We start from the raw sequence: 23,157 nt of genomic DNA, 5'->3' as shown, positions 1-23,157 counted from the left end.
TCTTCATTTCTTTTCTCCCAGTGTTATACATTCTGAAAGCTAAATAAAAACATTTTCATTAATTGTCACTTAAGCAAAATGGGTATCAACTAAACCTTAACAGCTGACGTATTTCCTCGCTTGTCATGATAAATAAGAATGCAGTTCAAAATGGCCTTTGGAATGGGGAAAGACCAGCATTGTATGTCACATATTATTCCAATAAACAGAAGAAAATAAACTCTTTCAAAATATGGATTTCGAGTCATTTACTTTTATTCCACATTTGTTTCATCCAAATACAAGCTTTGCATTAAAATAATGTTACACCTTTAAATGTTTAAAAAAGCAATTTCAAGACGTTTGAAGGGATGTGCTCTGCATACTTCACTTATAGCCAATACTAATGGCACTGACAACTAACCTGCTTAGTATCCTAGATGCATCATAAGAAGAACTAACCTGTTACATTCCCTTTTTCTCATTCCCTTACTTTAACCTGTTGCGTAGTAAAGCCTTGTCTGGCAGCTGAACCACACAAATTTATTACCATCTTCTTTTTTTAAAACAATAGTGCTGAAAGTGAAGATAAGGTTAAGGTGATCCACCTTTTTTTCAGCATCCACTGTCAAGCAGAACGAAAACATTTATGAGTTATCTGCTTTTAATTTTATTCTTATTCTATGTGAAATTCAGATTTGACGGGTTTACAAACAAAAGTGTAAAATGTAAGTTAACACATTTTTTCAGAGTTTTCTACTGACTGCATCAACTTTTATTAACGTGAATATGTCAATACAAATTCTTTGAAATTCTATTCTGTTCTCCTGAACATGCATTTAAATTTCAACTCAGGTTGGGCAAAAATAATAAACAAATATTTTTATGAATACTAAACTCTTATTTGTCAGTTCAAAGTCAAAGATGAACACTTTGCTTTTGGTCAAATGTGAACTTCAGTCTCAGATGAACTTTTGGACATTCAGCTGATTATATATATGTAATTTTAGATTGGGTACTCATATAGGACAAAATATTTATTTGTTTATACATCCCTATTTTAATATACACTCTTATAGGAGAGTAAATCTTTCAATAAATGATATCATATGGATTGGTATGATTAGCAGGAATTTGCTCCTTATCTTCAATGTTAATTTTTCTCTAATATATTTTCTAAAAGAATTCCTTTCTGGTAGCACATTAACTCAATAGAGACTACAATAAAAGGAAGAAAAAATGGCGCATGAGCTGAATTTCTGCCCCATACTTGCAAGCTTGAAATAAAGTCTTTGTCTATGATGCATTCAACAAGTATAAACTTGTTTAGCACTGCCATAAAATAAAATGCCAGCATAAATTATCTCTGAGAAAATTAGGTTAATAGGTATCATTCAGTATAAGATGTGACAGGAAAATTCTATTAAAGTTGCATAAAGCCTTTCAGAGAGAATTTAGGCCATAAATCACAGTCAAAAGGCTTTTAGTCTCACTCTGAGCTTTAGAAAGTGGAGATGCCTAGTTGCTTATGATGGCCATAAAACAATGAGACAATAGCATACACATCACATAAACTCTTGCTAGGTGTTAGGACAATGACATTTCATTAAAAAGGCAATGTGATAAAAGCAGATCTACTTAATGGCAAGGCACAAATATATTATTTTGTAAATACAGCACCAAGACATGGTGCATGAGACAATTTTACACTGCTCTGCATAACTTGATGAAAGGATTTGCAGAACTTGCTTTGCAATTTAGTGGGGACAATGACATAGTGGTCTAACTGAATAATACAAGATCCTGTGATTGATAACCAAGAGTAAAACTTCATGAATATTAAAGCATCATCGAGTAATATCAAATTACTGAAAATGCCTTAACAACATTATTTGATAAGATTTTTATTCTGACAGCTATCTCCAGGAGCATGTGTTTGTCTCAGTAAAATTCAGAATAAATCTTAAGGAGCAAGCTAAACTATATTTTGGAAAACAAGATTTTGGAAGACATCAAGATAAATGAAAATAGTTCAACTAACAAAGTAAAAAAGAATGACAATTTTTTTATTATTATTTTTTTTTAGCTTTAAAAAGGTTTTTTAGCTTTCATGATCCATGATTCGAGTTTGATAGGATTATGCTAAAACAAAATGTAGAGGAAATCTAAACCAAACTAATGCACCTGACAAAGTCAGGGAGAGAGAAAATAAATAAAAGGATTTTTCAAGCTACTCCAGTTAAAAATATTTTACAAGGATGGAAGATAAGAATTTTATGTACCTGAAAAATCACTCTTGGAAACATTCCCTTCCCTTGGATGATCTGGTTTTTGGGTTTGTTTTGTTTTTCTCAGTACTATCTTTGTTTTTGTTTTTTTTGTGTGTGTGTTTAGAACACTAGATTAAATTGATGTACTCTATTCCAGCAATGTAATTAATTTGAATTAATCCCAAGTGAGGATCATTTTTTCTCCCTATCTCTTTCCAAGCTCAGGAAATGGTATTTATATTTATACTCTGTAACCATGCATTATATTCCCTATTCAGCTATTACTTTTAATAAAATATGAAATACATTCCAATGGTCCAAATACTTCCTAAATATAGCCTAAATACAAAAACAAAGAAACAGGAAAAAAAACCAGCAGATAGAAGCTGCCATTGTGGCAGTTTCTCCATCCTCTCCTCGTGGTTATCATTGCGATCTGCATCTACAAAAAGGCAGTAACAAACTGCCTAGTTCACCTTCTTCAATATATTATTTAGTTACACTGTTGAATTACCTGCTCTATATTTTTGTTCTTCAAGTATTCCCAGAGTGTTTCAGTAAAAGTATGTTGAAAACCTTTACTTGCCTTGTGGGTTCAACGAATTGGGTGGATCCAACCTGCATTTGTGACTACCAAATTAAGGCACTGGCATAAATCAGCACTGCAGCTGTCAAGAATTTGTGCACTCTCACTTTAAACTGCTAAATTCAGTCGCATGGTGAAGAAAGCTGTCCGTCGATAAAAGAATTGAGGGTTCTTTAACGTGCACTTGCATACACTGCAAGCTAGAAAATGAAAAGCCAGTTTTATCAGTTACTGCATAGGTGATTACTATTAGAATAAAGACCCCACTTACAAAAGGAAAGAAATAGTTTTTAAATAATAATAATAATAAACCAGCCTTCGTTACACTTAACTTCTAATTTTTCTAGCAGAAATTGTTCCAGTAGCTTCGTATTCCTTTACATCAATGCAGCAGTGAAGGCCCTGGATAATTATCACAAATGGCTGCTGGAGGTAAAAGAACACGATCTTGACTCCAGAGCTACTCAGCTTTCAATTCTACTGTTATAAACCAGATTTTGTTAATGTTCTCTGGGCAATATTATTCCGTAAGTATTTTTATATTTGCATAGAAGCAGGATGGTAATTGAAAACAGGAGGTTGATTAAATACTTTACACCCTACAAAGCAACAAGAGAAGGTAAATCACATATACTCAAGATAAATAGTATTTAAAAACGGGCATAAAAATAATTCCTAAATTAGTTTCCAGGAGGTGTTTGGCCTGCTGCTAGGAATTTTGAACAAATTTGAAGTATATAACTATGTTCAAGCAGAGCACTACTACATGTTCCTATGTTGTTCCCCTTCCGTTCCTCCAAGCTCTCTGAAACATCATGATTCAGGTAGCTGCAGCCTAGACTGGAGTGTGTGTCCTAGACAGAAGAATAGACAACACTCCCACAGAATTCAATTCAGTCAGAAATTAAAGGAAGAAAATATAATTACAGGCTAGCTACTATGTTCTAATGGAAACCAGCTCTTGTCAAACAAATATGATTATATTCTCTGATCGAATTACGATTTTAGAAACATAAAAGTTCAATAGACGCAAATCAGGATTTTGCTAAACAACTAATTTGTTACCACAATTTTCTGATTATATAATAGAGTTAAACAATGGTAGTAATGTACACATTAACTGTATTAAAAACTGGCAATCTGATTGACCTGAAAAAGTAGTTCATACTGTTATAATATTAGTAAAATTAGTAAATATACATAAACTTCTGCTGATACTAAGACAAAAGCAAAGGAGTGAGTGGATGTAGAATTCAAACATTACAATGTTTGTATTTCTTCACCTACCACAATAAATAAATAAATAAAAATCCATTCGGTTTTGCAAACAGCCTTGCCTACTTTTAAGAAAATTTTATCAAAACTAATTAACATCTACAAGCCAAAAAGACACTCCAACTCCTATGATAACTTTTTTTCATGAGAAACTTCTACTTTGTGTGAGAGAAACATTAATATTTAATGATGGTACAAACACAGGGCAAGAATAGTTAAACAGTAATTCATTAGGATGAAAAGAAAGAAATGAAAGGAAGAACTGAATTCAAAAGGGAAACTAAATACATTTCTGCAGTAGTGAAACATATTTGTTAATAGAGCAAATTAGAAAGAGAAATAGGAAACTCCCCATCTTTGCATCTTTAATTCAGGCCTAGTTGCACTTCTGGGAGGACACACTTTAGGCAAACAAAGGGTTAAATCTGTATTTTGGAGTAACACTTTGCAATTTTATGTCTTGTTAAATGGAGAAGATAGATAAAATGTTCTGATATGAATCCATAAAATATCTCTTCTGAAAAACTGAACTACAGCGGAAAGAAACTAGAACAATGAAACCAAAACCAGATTTTAAACTGGTATCTGTATAACAAATGTAATTATACCAGAGACTCCTTTCAACACAGATGAGTTGTCTCAGGTGTTTGTAGAGGAGCTTGACAACTGAGAAGACTACAGTCTTCAGTGAGATTTAGACCAGGTTGGTGACTCTCAGAATGTTTTTACTAGATACATCGATGATCATCCAGCTATCATCCAGCTCAATGAAATCACTTCTAGTTGGTTTTACTGCAGATTTGAGTTAAAATGGAATTTAAAAAAATATGAAAATAATTTCCAATTCTTAGAGAATTAAAACAGAATAGATAATGCATTTAGTAAATTTTTAGACGCTTCTGTTCTAGGAATGGGATGTAAAGATCAATTTATGGCGTATGCTATTTTGTTCTTGTTGACTATAAAATTCATGATACATTAAAATGCACATTGTGAAAAGCAGTTTAAAGAATCAGTAAAGAAGATCCTAGAAAAATAGAAGTAATTATTTTCTTTATGAAACCAATTTGCAAATTACTGTAAAAATATGAATATCTAGTGGTAAAATCTGACAGACTGCTTTATGCTTTTATAAAATGCTGTAATAATAATAAAGTTTCTAGCTACAGTAAAGCATTTTCACGAAACATTGGCTTTCAGCTTAAGACCAAGTTTTCAGAGGTTAAAATATCATCTTCAAGAGAGATTACAAAATTCTAACATTTCTCAGGAGAGAGGAAAAGAGAGCTAAGATCACATGATAAAACACATGCACACCAGGAAGAAGGATAATGAGAGAACTGAACTTGTACATCTCTGGAAGAAGGCTTAATGGAACCTAATAGCAGTCATCCAACACCTGCAGAGGTTTGCAAAACAACAGAACAAGTCTCTTTGTAACAGGTTCTACAAGATTGGTATCACTGGAAAAAACAGGCTTTCAAACACACAGGCCTTTCTTCAGGTTTTATACAGATACAAAATACCTCACAGCCTGAAAAATAATGACTACTGGGAGTTCAATTTCATAGCATTTACACACTTAGACTTGAGAAATCAAGTAACTACTAGAGACGATAAGAATGATACGAGAATAACTATAAAGTTCTATCCTAAATTATTTCACAATATATTCTGTTTCGACATAAAATCCTTCCTTTGATTGCATTATCTTTTCATTTTGCTACTATCATCGTTCTTTCCACAATACACTGAAGGTTTGCCCTTTGTTTTGTTTCTTTAGAATTTGTAAGGCACATACACACATTAAATGTGTATGTAACTAGTGCTATAAACTTGAAATCCTAACAATCTGAAAACATTTTCAGACATGCAGATGAAAAGTCTATTTGTTTATTATTTAAGTCTAATTATTTGTAATTCACTTTAATTCAAATAGAGGTACTGGCGCATGTAAGATTTTCTTTTAGGAGTTGTTTGCACTGGCAAGATTTATCCATCCCCAAAGGAATGACCTACCTATGTCAGCTCTGTTGTAAATATTCCATTCTCAAAAACCTGAATACTGAGTTTTCCACATAAAAAAAATTGGTGATGTGTTACAAATCAGATTTCACAGATGACATCCAAAAATTTTAGCTTATTATGCAAAGTAGCATTTGTAACGAAAAATGTTCAGACACATGGAAGCAGTTGATTGGATACATTAAAAAATGAATGTTTCCTTTTATTCTTAACTATCTAGGAAATAAAAAGATACATCCTGGTAAAAATGGAACTACACCCTTATGTTCACAATGTTGCATATAAAATCACTGTCACGTTCAAGGCAGTGTAATGACAGTTTATATTTTAGAGCACCGCTGTTAAAAATGCTACCTTTTCAATAGCCAATCAAATCAATGTTTTGAAATGTATTTATTTACTTATTTATTTTGCTCTGAGCTTTATCTTGCATCAAATTTTAGAAATAGAGAACCTCAGATTAACTGACAAGCTAGTCAGAATCTGTTCTACTTTTGTTCCAAAGCAATATTCTACTATAAGAAGGGAAAACACAAACGAATAAAAGCCACCCAGAAAACAGAAACTAACAACATTAATAACAACAAAAAAATATCGCCCAGAACTTCATTTAACTTGATTATAAAAATGTCAGCTAAATTCCTTAAAGGACAATAAAAGTAAAACTGGGGGACGAAAAGCCCGAAGTCTCATGCAAGCACTTTTACTTATGTAATTCTCTTCTTTAATAATTCCTACGTTTCTCCATGAACCAATTTTTTAAGATAAATATAAAGAGAAAAGCATTAATAGTAAAGCTTTTGTACTTCACCATAACAGCTCCCAAAGCTTCCAATTTACAGCTAGAGGATGTTAAAGCATGTCTTGCCAGCAGTGCTCATTGCATGGTATGTAATTTTACAGATCATGTAAAGGTACTTGATCTGAAATTATTGGATCAAACAATACTTGAAAATGGTATTTTGCATAATTATCTCAGATCAGGTCTTTTGGAAACACAATAGTTTAGATAACCACAATATTTGGAACTTGGACAGTTGCATATAAAGGTTTTATTGTTGAGGTCAAACAGTCTTAAGAAATCATAAACAAATTCTCATTTGTCAAGGTTCTGTAATTTGACAACATTCATAACTCGTATCACAGATTGCAAAAGGCAAATGAAAGTGACCGAGCCACTTCATATCACCAGTATTAGAAATTTAACATGATCAAACAACTTATTTATGCTCAGCTGTCTTCTCAACTGCCTGAGCAGTCATTTTTGTGACACTTAAAAACAACTGTTAAGAATCACGAAACAACGGTTATAATTAGCATTACTGAAATCAGCTAAATAAAGTTATTAAAACTGTAGGTATAAAATTTCCTTCCATGGAGGATTTCCTCAAAACATTTAAAATTTAATAAAGCTCTGGAGCTGAGCATATGGAACCAAATTCAGCATCTTTCAAGAGGAAGTGTCAGACAGACTTGCAGTGCTACTAATCCTGCCTGCAGTATATTTTGTTGAGTACTCATCACTGTTGAATTATCTTTACTATGTGTATTTCCAGAAAATGTGTGCTATTGATAAAAATAACTGGTTTAAAAGAAAAAGTCAAAAGCATATGAACTCAGGAATGAAGAAGAGAATATGTAGACAGACAAATAACAAGTAAAATGGGTTTATAAGTGCTGCTACCGTTCCATGAAGGATAAAGAAAAACAGTTTACATTTGTAAGACAGATTTCTATGGCAAAGTGAACTCCTAACTTCATAAGCAAATGCAGTCAACTGCTGCTTCACATTTCTGGAGAGCCACAGTTAAAAGGGCACAAGACAGACTGGGCAAACTGGAACTGACCTGGACCTGATTTAGACATGCTGAGTACTCTCTGCAGTAGAGATCAAGTCCAGCAATGGCAAGATATCATGAGGGCAAAGTCTGACTCTTGATACATGTCCAGAACACATACACACTTTTTTTCTTTTTTCTTTGATTTCACCTTGAAACCACCTTGAAACAGAACTGTTTTTCCTTATTTAGGCATCTTTTCCTTCATACAAGGAACAAACGTATCATGAAGAAACCACCACATATTTAAAAAATATGCTAATTCACAAAAGGATTCAGAGATTCAATTTCATTTCTAAATGAGGTTCACACTCTGCCTTTTAGGTATTATTTTCCTATTTTTTAATAATAATTTCACATTTAAGTGAGGGCTGCATGATCTTTTTTTTTCTTACTTCCCATAGTACTTACGGGTCTTTCGAGCAGAATCTTCTACAAAAAGAGAAGAAATGTCTTCATCCACTCCTGCTTCATTCTTTGCAATGCAAGTATATGCTCCTGTATCTTCATAGCGCACGTTACTAATGTGTACCTCACTGCCATTTGCTGAAAGGAAGGAAAATTCAACGTACAGGCATACTAAAGTGCTTTCAGATCAAACACTCAAAAGGCCTTCTCCATTCATGCTAATTAAACTGTTTTCATTCCTGATTTCATAACTTGGAGACGTGCCAAATCTAATCAAAAGGTGTTCAACAGGGTAGTGAACTGCATGCACTATTATTCATCTTATGGATACATGCAATATCTCACTTGATTCTGCAGTTTGGATGTAAATATCTACCTGATATTTTATATAGATTTAAGTGACTATGGTCATATTTAAAATCAACTATGTTTCATTAGGTTGCGTTTTTTCTATTACCACCCTATTACAAGCTTTACAAACAATAAGGCAGGTTTCTACGGAATATAATGGACTACATTTTCAAGATAAATAATACAGAATTATTCCTAGCAACAAGAAGCCCCTATGATTGCTTTTTTGTCAATGAAGTATGACAAAAAAAAATTGGTACTTTGGAATTTTATACCTACATCAGCATAGGAATCTATATGAAACTATACTCTAGAATAATTTCAGGAGTATTTTCAGACTAATCTTGGACAAAGTAAACACAAGTGAGTTTTGCACATGCAAAATAAGCATTAGCACACAAATGAGGAGTTGTGCACCAGCTTGAGTAGGAATAGCAACAGAATCCAAATTTCTCAAGCAAAGGTTTTCTTAAATATTGTCATGTAAATAATGATGTGAACAATGACTCACTGCATTGTAAGTGTAGCATGCTTGTTCAGCTGTAAGATTTCAAAAACAACTTTCTAGAAATTCTATAACATGGACTAGAAGGGACACTAGGTCATGGTAAAAACCTCCCTCTGGATCTATGGATAATATGCTACGTCTAATGCATAGACAATTTAGCTCTGGGACAGGAAAAGCTCAGAGAAACTATAAAACTTTATCTCATATGAGTACATTCAGGAACACTGAATTAAATTGTGCTTTGCTGGTTTCTTTGTTGGTTGGTTTGTTTACAGAAGAAACATTCTAATTAATTAATCACAAATATGTAATATGGAGGCAAGGGAACAAAAACAATGTTTCCACTCAAATCCCTGAAGGGGAAATCAACAATGCTGCCATGAAAGATGAGACCACCAGGAAGTCTAGCACATTCTACTCATAGTAGAAAATCTTTCTGTTAAGGAAATTGTTCACACATATTCAGGACAGAGAGCTGTGAAAGCACAGAAGCCTCCATCACTTATAGAGAAGGTAAGATTCTACCGAAGCAGTTGCCATCTATCTGTCCCACTCTATCACTGCAGCCTCATTTCTGTTCTGTTTTTTGTTTGTTTTTGCAGAAGAATGAGATGATATTTTGAAGATAATACGGATATCATAAGGTTTATTCTTCAATGGATGATCAAAGTTCACCAGAAGGACTACAGACAAATGCCATTCTGGATAGTTTCACTGAAATCTACAAGCCCTAAAGATGATAAAAACTGGCTTTTACCATTGTTTAGAAGTTAGATTTCCCTTCAGTTGTGTAGGTTTCAATGTTCTTTGGTTGCTTTTGATTTATTCTAGTCTGCTTTTTTAAATTGTTACTGAGTACCTTTGCATGACCTTTGAGGTCTGCTGAGACCCCTCATATAAGAGCAAATCCATTTCATATATTTGTCCTGCTGTCCTTTTAGCCATCAGTTCCCTACTTCTCACTGAGATTCTTACAGTCAAAAAAAACTCCTGTTTTAACTGAGCCTCAGTAAAAGTCCAGTATCAATTTAAATCTGGGCTCATGAAAAACAATTAAATTACCATCAATGCATAGTAAAATAATAAAATATTCACAAAAACATTGCTTCCTAATTTAAAATAGAAATTCTGAATACATGTTGAATGGTACAAATGTGCTTGCTGTGACAAACTGCAATATTGTAACTAGAACTGGGTTTTGGGCTGTTTCTTGTACTCAGAAGCTACATATCTTTTAACTAAGAAAAGCTACTGGAATTTACTGGTGATTCTGTTACAGTGTAAACCTCTTATTTTGATGACAAGAAAGCAAAGTACATGCATGCCTTAGGAAGAAATTTCAAGACATTGCCTAAAATGTTTTAACTTAGACTTCAACCCTTGTTTAAAACTAGGCAATAAGAATACCAAGTAGAGAAATCTACAAGCCCTCATAAAGCTTTTGCAACCTGTAGAAAACAATAAATACGTCCATTTACCTTGAAGAGTTAGCTGTTTAGATAACTTCGGAGTGATATCAATTCCATTCTTCAGCCAGCCAAGTTGTGGGTTAGGAATACCTTCAGCGTGGCACCGAAGGCTAGCTGTCACTCCTGGCTCCCTTGCCTGACTCTCTGGGTACACTCGGATGACTGGTGGAACTGAAGTTAGAAAACAAATATAATTTAGGGAAAAAAATAAAGTTTTATTTTCATTTTAAAAAATCATTACAAGCAATTCTAAAGACTCCTGCAGCTATATACAATGACAGTGCAAAACACAGATGTGACATTAGTCACATGTTCACATTAAACACCGAACTCTATCAAGTAAATTCATCAAGTAGAAAATGTTCTGTGAGAGAAATTCCTTTTCATCATGTCAGAGAAAAGCCTGAATTCAGTATTTGGGAGTTGAGTAATAAGATTTTTTCTCTTAAATTTCTTCAGAAAATACAAATAATTTAGAGCTAGGAAGCAGCCATCTGTGTACAGAGAGGGTCATTGTCTTATTCCACAAACCTTTTATTTAACACTTTCAATTCTACCTTTATACTCTCTTTAAAACACTTAACAGTAACCTATCCTTCTTGTAAAACACAGATAACTATGGTTATGATACCTATCATTACCTTTAGTTTATACTTAATTACAACATTCTGAATTCATGTGAAAATTCCAAGTCTCATCTAGTAGGTATTAACATTGTAAACTTTTATGCCTTCAAAAAAACTTCTGGCTCACTTAATAAAATGTACGGCACTGCATTCTATATATGCTACACAACTGCAGGAACTTCTAGATCTGATCCTATTTTTCCTTTTTACTTTATTTAACACAACGTTTCTAGAATGAAATTTGAATTTTACACACATAGAAAAAAGTAAATATACTGTCATAGGGAATACTTGGTATTGCATTCTTTTTTAGGCAGATCAGCAAAACAATAAATTATTAACCATGTATAGAACAGTGTATGTTGCCAGTTGGGGGATAAATTAAATTAATATTGTACATGCTTTATACGGTAGCTAGATAAGTGTGAATTTTACCATAGAGCATCTCACATAACTGAATCTGAGGCTTAATCAGATCAGCTAATCTTACGTAAGTGCTGATACTAAAGCATTTGGCTTGAATGGTTTATTTTTTAACTCTAAGAGAAGTAGAGCTCAGACTAGTTCTTCCCAGCTTGATCATCAGCAAAATGTAAGAACTTGTGACAGCACTTTTAGAAGAATTGGAACCTTGCTGCAGTGTATGCTTACCAACAACAACAAAAAAAAATCTGCTGCAGAGTGCACCAGTACTGGCTTATGATCTGGAAGAGGACATACTCGTATTGGCAAACACTGATTAATCAAGATTTAGCAGTATTGCTGTGTTGAATTTTTATATGAGTAATTGGTGATATTCTCCTTAATTACACATAGAGAAAACTATTTTGAAATTCTTTCTAAACAAACAAAACCAACCAAACAAAAGAGCAACTACTTTTAATGAACATTACAGTAGTATGTTTATCGTCCAAAGATTTGTTTAATGTGGCTTTAAAAATGTGGAATACTTGGCTGGTGTCAAAAAACACAGCTGGATAGAGGATGAAATATCAGTTGATAATGAAAGAAGATAACAAGATCAAAAATTAACTGTGTCTGTTTTGGCAAGAGATTAAATATTTTCAAATGCTATCCAACTGTTTACAAGAAATATCCCAGCATGCTGTCCTATTACAGCATAGAAATGCCTCAGATTTCTAGAGTGCAAGAAATACACACATGTACGGCATCTCAATTAAGACATAAGAATCAGAAGGTTTCAGGGATATCTTAAACCCAATTATAGATGAGAGTCTTTTCAAACAATATATATGGAAAATTACACATAACTCCAGAAAAGCAAGTACAAAAATATATTAAGAAAATTAAAAAATTGAAAGTTGTGGCTGCTAATTGCTTAGACTACCAGCTATGAGCAGCATGTCTAAAACAGTGATTTAAGATTTCCACTGAGTTTCTGGAAGGGAGTGTACACAGATGTCTCTATTTCTATGCTCATATCAAGCCTAAATTTGTCATCCGTGTTCCCCTTCTAAATGTTCCCTGTTACCACTCTCCTGTGGGATCTGTGTGAGACACTATCCTTCCCACTGTGTTCTTAATTTCAAAATCCTCTCAACTGTATGATTGCCTGGCTTTTTCAGTACCTTATCTCCCAGACTAATTCTGCCTCTCTTCAAAGGGTCCAATCTTAACCTCTGCCCTCTTCAGCATTTCTTGACAGGAGGTTCTTTAATGACCTATGTCCATGTTGCAGATTTCCAGGGCATCAAACCCAAGTGGTTTATTTCTCCATTTTACCCGAAGAAGAGCAAGGAGCTCCACTGCCTTAGAGAGGGTATTGCCATCACTGAAGACTTACAAGCAACATAACAGTTCAAACCACTGATTGCAAGGCACTGCATACCAAATATCTATTATAAGATACTGTTTGTTTTGTGTCAGTGGAATATTACTATTGCATATGAAAACTTGTGGGAACTTCACCACCGTGTTCCAACAAACTTCTACTTGAATGAATGAGAAAAGAAGCCTTCTATCTGTCTAATTTTGGAATTTTTTTTTCCCAGGGAATCAGGGAACAAGGAAAAGAAATTATTAATTTAGCTTGGGCAAAAGGGTGATCGTCCCCCCTCGATTCCACTCTCGGAACACACTGAAATTAAGCTTTTAGCATTTGAGATTGGTATTTGTTTGTGAAAAGAATCAGCCTGACATAAATCCAGCAGTTGGCTCCTCCTTGTTTTCTTCCCGAATCAGATTTTCTATGTTAAATACACCACTTCAATATAGGTTTAATAATTATGTGCTTTTGGAAAAAAAATGTCATTTTACAAGATCTCGCATACCACTGGGAATGCATAACACCTGGACACATAAACCTGAACTTCTAGGCTCACAAAAGCTCTTGAAAGAAGCTAACAGTCATATATTGCCCATGAAATGTATATTCCTGTCAGTGAAGCATGAGTTAAACAACCTTCTTAGTATCAGGTAAGTCAGACTGCCGGGGACTGAAGTGTAGAACTAGCTTGTGTTGTCAGATGGATTCATGATTAGCAGAATCATGAATAACAGAAATTTGGATGAATCCTGAATTAAGTTCAACAAGACACATCACATTGTTGCCTCCAACTATGATGAATGTATAACTATTCAGTTATTCTTTCAATTGTTATAAAAACTGCTGAAGACTATTTCAGCCAGGAATAATAGGAAGAAAAAATAGGAAAGAAATAGACTGTTCAAGTTGTCTGGAATCCAGAGAGAATGCATTTGTTTAAGAAAGTAACATAATGTACTTTGTTCATCTTGTTCTTCTATTGCTCAGTATGACAACTCTTCTCTTTGATTGAACTGATATTTTGCTTTGAAAAACAAAGATGATAAACTATTCCTCAGACACTATAAAACACTGACTTATATCTGGCTGAGGATCTAGACTCTTTCATTACCTTAAGGTACTAAAACTTTTCTTTCCAGTACGCCTCTGTCTTAGCACTACATTGAGGAAAAAATCTTGTCACCTTTCTGCAAATAACTTGCCTTGAGTAAGTTCAGGGAGTAGGATACCATCATTAGTAATACACCGAAAGATAAACATTACTTTAGTACTATGTCTGTTTCTAGAGTAGCTCTCAATCTCAAGACAGACTTCCTTTTTGTTTGTAATGTCTAATGACCTTTTATTTCTTTCTCTTTTGCTATAAGCAAAATATTACAATTTATTAGTTAACTTCCGATTTTCCTTTTAACTGATGTATACTCTTTATTTTGCCTTAAATAGCTGAATATTAACATGTAAAGCAAACAAATATATTAATACGTTAAAGGGCATTTTAGAAACAGGTGGCTCTCTACTTATTAAAATAACCTTCATTACAAGAAAATCTGAGTTATTTACAAGGGTTCACAACTTTGTTTGGAAAAAAAACTCTACCAGCATTCCCTAAAAACTTTTTGAAATATACTGTGGAAAAAAAAAAGAGTCTAACAGTCACAAAAGAAATTATACAAACATTTGTGAAACACAGATGACTCACCTCTGTATTTATGTTCTATTTGCAGAAGATTGTTTTTAGAGAAAAGAGAGATCTTAATGATAAATTGTGGAGTTGATATTACAGATATTTTTGGGGAGATGTAATTAGATAGCTCCTCTTTGTCTTCAGTGATATTAAGACCAAAACATATCCATCTATCATTATCTAAAAACAGACTTCCAAATTCATGAGTTTTATGATACATGATGACAACAACACTGAAGGAAAAGTACTTGATGGCATGAATTTCATTATCACAAATATACAGAAGAGGAAAAAAAAATCAAAATGACAGGCTCAGACTCTCATTATTGTAACCATTTGATAAAAGAAAGACTGCGGGAAAAAAAAACTGGCTTTTGGTGGAGCTGAAGACTCAGCAATTTCGTGAATGAATAAGACCAAATCATTTTAGTTTTCAGAAAGGGCATTTTGAAAACCTTTTCTGTTGAATGACTTTTTCAGTGTTCAATTGAGCAAAACCTGGCTGCTTCTCTTAAATATGTCAGCAGTGTCAGTCACTTAGATCGTATAAATGAATCCCTATATAAGTGATACACCTATGGAATTTATATTCTGCATAGGGAATTATTCAGAAGTGCATCATGAATTTAAAGCAGAGATTTCAATACTGCAGATGTGTTTTTGACATAGGAATGTCCATTATGAGTTGACTTCACTATTTTAATACTTAACGCATAGTAGGAAAAATAGTTTTTGTAGGTAGGTGCTATAATTCAAACTAATCTTATCAGCACCTCCTCTATCTCCCCTGAACACAAGAAAAAAAATCACATAGAAGTCTTAATAAAACGGATCAATAATACAGTCACAAAACTCACATTGTGAAAGTTTTAAGTATAATCTAAATTCTATTAATTAGTATTTTTAATGAAAAAATACTCTTGAACTATTGTATCTTTGCTGATATTTTTTTACATACAATTTATAGAAAAAAGTTAGATATCTACTTATAATATTGCTTACCATGTTTACTTACTGTATTATTTAAAAAATATTACACAGAACTTTCACTCCAAAAAAACGTTTTCTACAGCACTGATTATCTGTATCTTTTTTAAACACTTCAGTGAAAGTTCATTATTCATACATGTACAAGGTTTGCGTTACTCAATGCAAATAATATAAATATTATTTCTTTAAAAATACAGATTTCACAGATTCACAGAGATTCTTTGATACTAATGGAATCAAAAATTTCAAATTACATTGTTTTCTGTGAACACTCACATTAGATCTTTGAGATCAGAGCCTCATTAGTCATTGACTTTGGTCTAAGTCTCCTGTTAATACTTATATCATTAGTCATTATCACAGCTACAAGAACTGACCACCATGCCTGTTCTTAGGAAGATTACTTCTTAGAAATACAGATCTAAAGTATGAAACAGCTGTTCATTTGACCAAAGCTTTAAATCTTCATGGTTTTAACCCAATTTATCTATAATGTTAACAGCAGATGATACAGCTGAGCTATGGGGTTCCTTTCCTTTCTCCCTTACTCTTCTAGAAATCAGATTTTGGAACATAAAGTGCAATCTTTCTCCAAAAGAAAAATAGCATTTTATGACAGATATTTTGTCACCAGAATTACCTACAGCTGTCCTCCTTTACCTGTCCCATACTATGGTCCTTAATGTCCTATTTTTACAGAAAAACTTATTTGAGTTTCGCCTCACTGAGGACTGAGTTGAGCCAAGAAGTAAAACATATAAAACACAAGTGTTATAAATTTTGCAGGATTACTAACATATTGGCATAGGTATAGAAGGAGCTAATAGAAGCACAATTTTTTTAATAAATTAGGGTAGAGCAGATCACACAAAAGAGGAGAAAGTTGTCCAAGGACCTTCCAGTATCTCCAGGTTCATTAAAAATCCTGTTATATTCGCAGGAATTTAAATGAGTAAACTGTAGTTCAGTCTTTCTATTGGTCAAGCCAGCATTTACTATCTCTCTTTTTAGATGACAGAAAATTCCTCCAGATAATATGAAAGGAGAAAAAAATGCTGATACCATGTATTAGCTGAGTGAGAACAGTCTATTTACCAAGTGCTTAAAATAATTCATAAAGTTGAAAATTGGAAAAAAAAAAAAAAAAAAAAATAGAGATGGGTCGATAGATATTCCAAATCGATTTCCTGGAAAAATACAACTACAAAATTGACATTTAGGAAATAGCAAGCAAGCACCGAATATCCAAGTCATTCAAAGCGTGAAGGATGTTAACAAGTAGAAAGTGGGAAAAAACAAGAAGCTGTTAAGAGTGAACAATATAAAAATGCTAGTAAAATAATCTAAGCAACTGCATTTGGTGTGATTGTCAATAAAATATACATGAGGAAAGATTCCACTATTCTCTGACAAAAGATGTCAGGAGAAGTGAACTATGATATGGGTTAATGCAACTGTCTAATAATACCAAAACCAAGAATGATAGTAGTGTCTACATATAAGAAGGAGTAAAAGAGCAAAGTAAACATGAAGGAAAAAATTGAGCTTCAACATGATTCTGGACAGGATTAAGTACGAACATGAAACGACAAATGCTTTTGGTTTAATGTGGGGAGAAAGGTTTAAGAGCCAGAAAGAAAAATAAGAAGGATAAAGCAATAGAAGAACAGAAGATCATCCAAAACAAACGAAAAAAAAAGATTTAAATTTCACTGGAGATGAAGTACAGCGGGACTAGTGGTACGCCAATGGAGATGAACAATTGCTTAAAATAGTTTAGAAGAAAAAAGAAAAAAAGTTGTAGGAAAAAAGTGCTAGGAGCACCATAAACAATTGTAGTTACATTTTGTCCAAGAAAGATCACCAGTTGTCTCCTTCCTTTGAGATGCTCAAAGGATTTCTTCACATTAGCACGAGCAAGCTCACTAAAGGTGGCCGTTTGAGCAGCGAGGTTGGATCAGATCCATAGGTTGCTTCCAACTTAAGCTATTCTGTGATTTTGTGATACTGAGGCCAGGAGAACGGTCTTTAGAACTTGAACGGATCAACATTTTACATTCAGATGCCCCAAATTAAAAATCATGTTTAGATATCAAAATAGTAAAAGCAAAATATAAGTCAAATTTGCAATCAAATTTTAACTAAGCCATTTTAAAAATTATTTTCCTAGATACAACAGTATATAAATAGGGGGGCTAGAAGAAATGCCTTCCATTTATTACAATAGCTCTCAATGCAAGAGGCAGATGTTGGTGGTATGGCAGTAGGGTTTGAACCTTCCCACCAACATTCTGTTACATGTTGTTGCCAAACAACAGTTGGCAGCGGAGTGGCAGTCTGACAAAATGGAAATGTGTCCATGTATTTCCATCGGAACAAAAAAGGAGACATTACTATCAGTGTGACCTACATGTATTTTTCTCCTGTTAACATGCTCAGGTGCTCACTGTGAAGAGGAAGTCTACTGCATCAACTTACACTTTTTAATAAATTTTATTCTTACAGAAGTACTAAACGAACGTGATTTGCAAGGTAATTTATAGAACAATAAAAACAGGACTTTTTTTCTGCCTAAGGTGTATTAAAAAGACTTTGAAAATAGGCAAGAACAGATCTGCTTAACAAAATATCAAAATTCTAATCTCTTACAACTTAGTAAATAGTGCATTTTCCTTACCATTCACTAGAAGAATATGAGTTTGATAGAGTTTATCATAGCCATCAGCATAACAGGTGTAATTTCCCATATGAGTTGTAGTAACCTTAGTAATGTACAAGGACCCATCATCTCCAAAATCCTACAAGGATAGATTAAAAACAAGGTTATCATAATTACATCTGTATTTCTACATTAATTATGCTCTTCATTTTTGCAACAAAGCTGTAATGCTAATATCAAATGCTCAGCCAGAATAACTGACAGTAACTGAAATCCTGATTATGTTTGGAAATGGCAGAGGCTTGTATTATGTCAGTAAAAGAAAATACTACTTCAGTTTCAAATTCAGAAGTACTAAGAGAATATATTTGTTTATTTAGCTATGATAGTTATTTGCAAAAGAGAAACTATTTTTGGTTTGAATCTAAGTAGATAAAAAACCCTAAACTTCCGCACAAATTAACAAGGTAAATTATATCCTTTGGAAGGAAGTGTAATTAAGCCAGTTTAAAAATAATGTTATCTTAAAAGACAACCCTAAAAGAACAGTCTAGTAAAATCTAGCATCTATAATGTTAATGTTAAGTATCATTTACTTAATACAAACGAGTTTCCACGTCAATTACTGTAAAAAAATATATGAAATAATTAGTACTCTCTGTTAATTTTTACTTAGGCTAATAACAATTTGTTTGACTAAAAATACCTTCACAAAAGTGAACTTCTTCATAGTATTCTTTGAAAAGTCTAAGCTACGACATGCTTGTAAAATAGTAATGAGCTATAAGAAAAACTCATCTATATTTTGCAAGTGCAGGCTTAAGCAGTAAAGGGTTGATTATCATAGCTCTTTTCTAATTAAATAGACATCTACGTTATGATCTCCCTTCATTTTTCAAATACACCACTGATAAAACAACTCTCTGGATATTTTACTCAAATATATCAGTTTTCAACAGGATTTGCCCTATGACGTTGTGATTTCTTTACTCAAAGCAATTTGGCTTTACAGAGGGATTTTGCTTTTGTTTTAGAACTACAAACTAGATGTGTCTGGCTTACTATTAGTATACTGAGTTCAGTATTTGTTTTGTTAATTAAAGCAAACAATTCAACACAGTGAAAACAAAATACTGTAATCAGTGTTTGGAAAGCAATGATGAAGCATAGACAGAGTTCTCTGAGATTAAACTGTGACACATGCTTAAGTATAACATATTACATGATTGTAATATACAGTAATATAAACTGTAATATACAGAAAGCTGCAGTATCATTCTGTCAATAAGGAAACAAGGAAATCATGCCGTAATTCAGAACATCAAACTAAATCTCTAACTCAGATTTTGGGGAAATCTTTGCGCACGTCCTAAGCTTGCCTTACAAATACTCTTTATAACCTACCTAAAAGTGGACTTTGTGATACACAGACAGTGGCTATTAGTTGAATTCAACAGGATTTGTTTGCATTCAGCAAACCTTAGAAAAAGATTCATGTTTCTCTTATTTTAAATCAAAATAACTCTGTATTAAGTAACCTAAACAGCAGTGTATGGTTTTTCTGTTATTCTTATGAATACAGTAAGGACTGCTGTTTAATTACATCAGGAAACAGTAACATCTAACATCAAATAACAGCATCCATTATCCTATGGAAAACCTGCAGCAGCTTTGCACTGTATTGGTTTTGCTATTTTGAAATCTGATGAGGTTAAATGTTCCCTCAGAACACAAAGACAAACCACAATAAAAAGTGCCATGAAACTCCACATTCTCAAGAAGTCACTTATATGAATCACCACATTATCTTATACATAACTGCCCAGATAGAATTTGTTTGTCATGTACTAAGTATATGAATGTTGCTTATACATCTGAAAGTAATGCCTCCCATTTTATTATATTGGAGCACAATGTCAGAGGCAGATGTTGGTGGCATGGCAGTAGGAGTTGAACCTTCCCACCAACATTCCTTTACATTTTGTTGTCATGTGGGGCAGAGGGGCAGTCTGAAAAAATGGCGTTTGACATGGGAGCGTGTCTAAAACAAAGGAATAGAATTGAATCCCCTCATGCAGGAAAAATGGCACCGGCCGATATTCATCAACACTTGTTCAACATTTATGGAGACCAAACAGTGGATATTACTGCACTTCAACAGTGACAACGGCAATGTGAAAGACAAATCATGCTTCTGATAGCCACATACAGCTGTCACACTATGAAATTAAGAGCAGCTCAACTAGCTTATCCATGTAATTCAGTGGATTACGACCATGGAACTGCGTATTGAGTTAAATATTTGCTTCAGTGCATTGGAGGCAACGTTGTTGGTGGCAACGTTGGAATATGGCATCAGGTGGGTACCATGAACGCTCAAAGAAACAGTAGGAACATAATAGGCAAGTTTGTCAGGACCTGCTGTACCAATACAAGGCTGAAGGTGACATTTTCCTGGATCTCATCATTATTGGTGACAAGACATGGTGTCACCACTACCAGCTGGACTCAAAATAGCAGTCCATGGAGTAAGAACATGTGAATTCCCCATTGAAGAAAAGATGAAGTGGCGTGCACTGTCTTTTGGGATAGGAAAGAGGTGATCCTCCAGGATCTCCTGGAACCTGGATAAAACATCCACATTGTTATGACACAGACTAAGCTGAAGGCTCAAACTTCTAGAACCAGGTCAGAGAAGAAGACAATCTTTCTTTTGCAACAAGACAATGTCAGGCTTTATTTCCAATATTGGCTGAACTTTCCTGCCACACCTACCACACAGTCCAGATTTAAAGACTTCTGACTTCCACCTGTTTGGGCCAATTACAGGTGGACTGCGTGGGAAACATTTTCTTAGAAACAATGCCATAATAGCAGCTGTGAAAAAGCGAGTCTGCTCTGCTAGTGCATATTTTCTGAAGAAAGGCATGAAAGCTCTTGCTCATTGCTGGCAAAACTGCCAACATAGCTAACAGTGATAACTATGTTGCAAAAAAATGCTTTTCTGCTGAAGAATAGCGTTATTGTGCTCAATATCTATTAAATATCCAATAGCACCAATGCCCTCTTTGTATCAATTGTAGTTTCCATGGAAATAAATAGGAGGCTGTCATGGTTTTATGATTTTTGGTTATTGGTATTCTACATCATAACATCATGTAAAGCACTGGGAGTTAAAGAGTTAATGCCCTACCTCTGTGGACCACCAATTTTCTGAATATCTGGCTCTCAGTAGAGAACAACTACATACCCCAAAGGACTTCACAGAGAGAAAAATAAAGCTCCTGGCAAGTTATGGGACTCTCTCTCTCTCTCCAACTCTCTCTGCCTGGCAGGGTGTGTGCGTGTTCCCCAGCTATTCCACCTTCAATTCCAAGTATGGCCTTCGGTTTAAGATGCTCTCTCATTTAATTTGATTTATTAGCCTCAGCTCCAATTATATTGCGTTATCTTGTATTCCGATACCATAGACAGTAAATTAAATTTCCTCCTCAGATCGTTGCTGCTTTTCTGTTTTTAGGCCCATATCCCATCTCCCTACCCATCCTTTTTCCCCTCCCCGGGGCGTGGGTCCTCCCTTGCCCCACTAGTCATAGAACCTGGCTGAACCAGCCCATAAACCATCAGTGCCCCCCCCTCCTCCCTTCCCCACAGGTCCTGTGGGCCTGCTGTCCTCCAGTCATGGACTCATTACTTTTGGAGCAGTCCTCACATATATGAAAACAGTACATATATGCTTAGAAAGATTTTAAATGGAGTTCCTATACAAAATACTTTTAACACTACAGACCTAAAGCAAAGGGAGTGATGTATGTCCAATGGTGTACTTTGCTCACAAACAGAAATAAAAATACTGAAAGCTTGCATGCTAGCATAGCAGCTTCATGTAAAAGGAGGCTAGACCAGCTTGCCAAACACATCACTAAGAAAAAACTTCTGACATAGAGCCTTTAGGCAAACACTGAATACAAATCAATCTGAACTAAGCACTTAGTATGAGCTGGAGTATTTGGCAAAGGCTGTATTACACAAAAAGTTGAAACCTGCTGCAGTTTTTATAGCAATCTTGGTTATTTTTAAAAATCATCACTCATCTTGCTCAAACCATTAATACAATGTTCCATGTTCATCAGACTAATCTTTTATCACAAGAAAGCTTCACTGGGTAAGGTGTCAGTGAAACAAAGGGCTATTCAGCATACACTGACTGAAACCAGTTATATTGGAACAATTACTTTTTTACCTCTCCACGGTGATCGACCATGATAATGACTTTTAGCACTAGTCTTTGTCCATCCAGGCATTGATATAAACAAGACGGATCATACAGTGCTCAGAGAGTTCGTAAAATGAAGTTTCAGAATACAAAATATGCAGAGTACATACAAGTCTTGTATTTTCTACACATTATGGGTAGTGAGATATTTATGCCTTTTTACAGTACACGTCACATTTTGTTTGATCTACTCTGCCTCCAAGTAATAGAAACAAGAATGGAAATTCCCTATTTCCTACAAGGAACGTGAACAATGTTGTATTTCTGATAACAGTGAAGTAATTATTAACACTTACTAAAATAAATGTTTTATTAAATTTGTTAATCTATATTAGCATTTTCTAATATTAACATTTTCTATTAACAAAGTAAACTGATAATGTTTAGCTATTTTGTTTTTACTAAATACTCTCTTTTGTTATACATG

The 23,157-nt window shown here is 34.0% G+C and overlaps 1 protein-coding gene across 3 annotated transcripts in view; it reads right to left on the bottom strand.

The window, feature by feature from the left end:
* Positions 1–23,157, bottom strand: part of FSTL5 (follistatin like 5) — a 342,003-nt gene that overhangs the window by 35,712 nt on the left and 283,134 nt on the right. For all 3 annotated transcript variants that reach the window (XM_052690344.1, XM_052690343.1, XM_052690346.1), the window contains 3 exons: positions 18,473–18,593; positions 10,719–10,880; positions 8,385–8,519 (listed from right to left, as the gene is read on the bottom strand). In XM_052690344.1, coding sequence (XP_052546304.1) covers positions 8,385–8,519; positions 10,719–10,880; positions 18,473–18,593 — 418 coding nt within the window. The remainder of the gene's footprint in view (positions 1–8,384; positions 8,520–10,718; positions 10,881–18,472; positions 18,594–23,157) is intronic.

The sequence above is a fragment of the Tympanuchus pallidicinctus genome, unplaced genomic scaffold (genome assembly GCF_026119805.1).
Source record: "Tympanuchus pallidicinctus isolate F22 unplaced genomic scaffold, pur_lepc_1.0 scaffold26, whole genome shotgun sequence".
Lineage (NCBI taxonomy): Eukaryota > Metazoa > Chordata > Aves > Galliformes > Phasianidae > Tympanuchus > Tympanuchus pallidicinctus.
The sequence above is the reverse complement of the archived record's forward strand: the minus strand, read 5'-3'. Positions and strand labels throughout refer to the sequence as shown.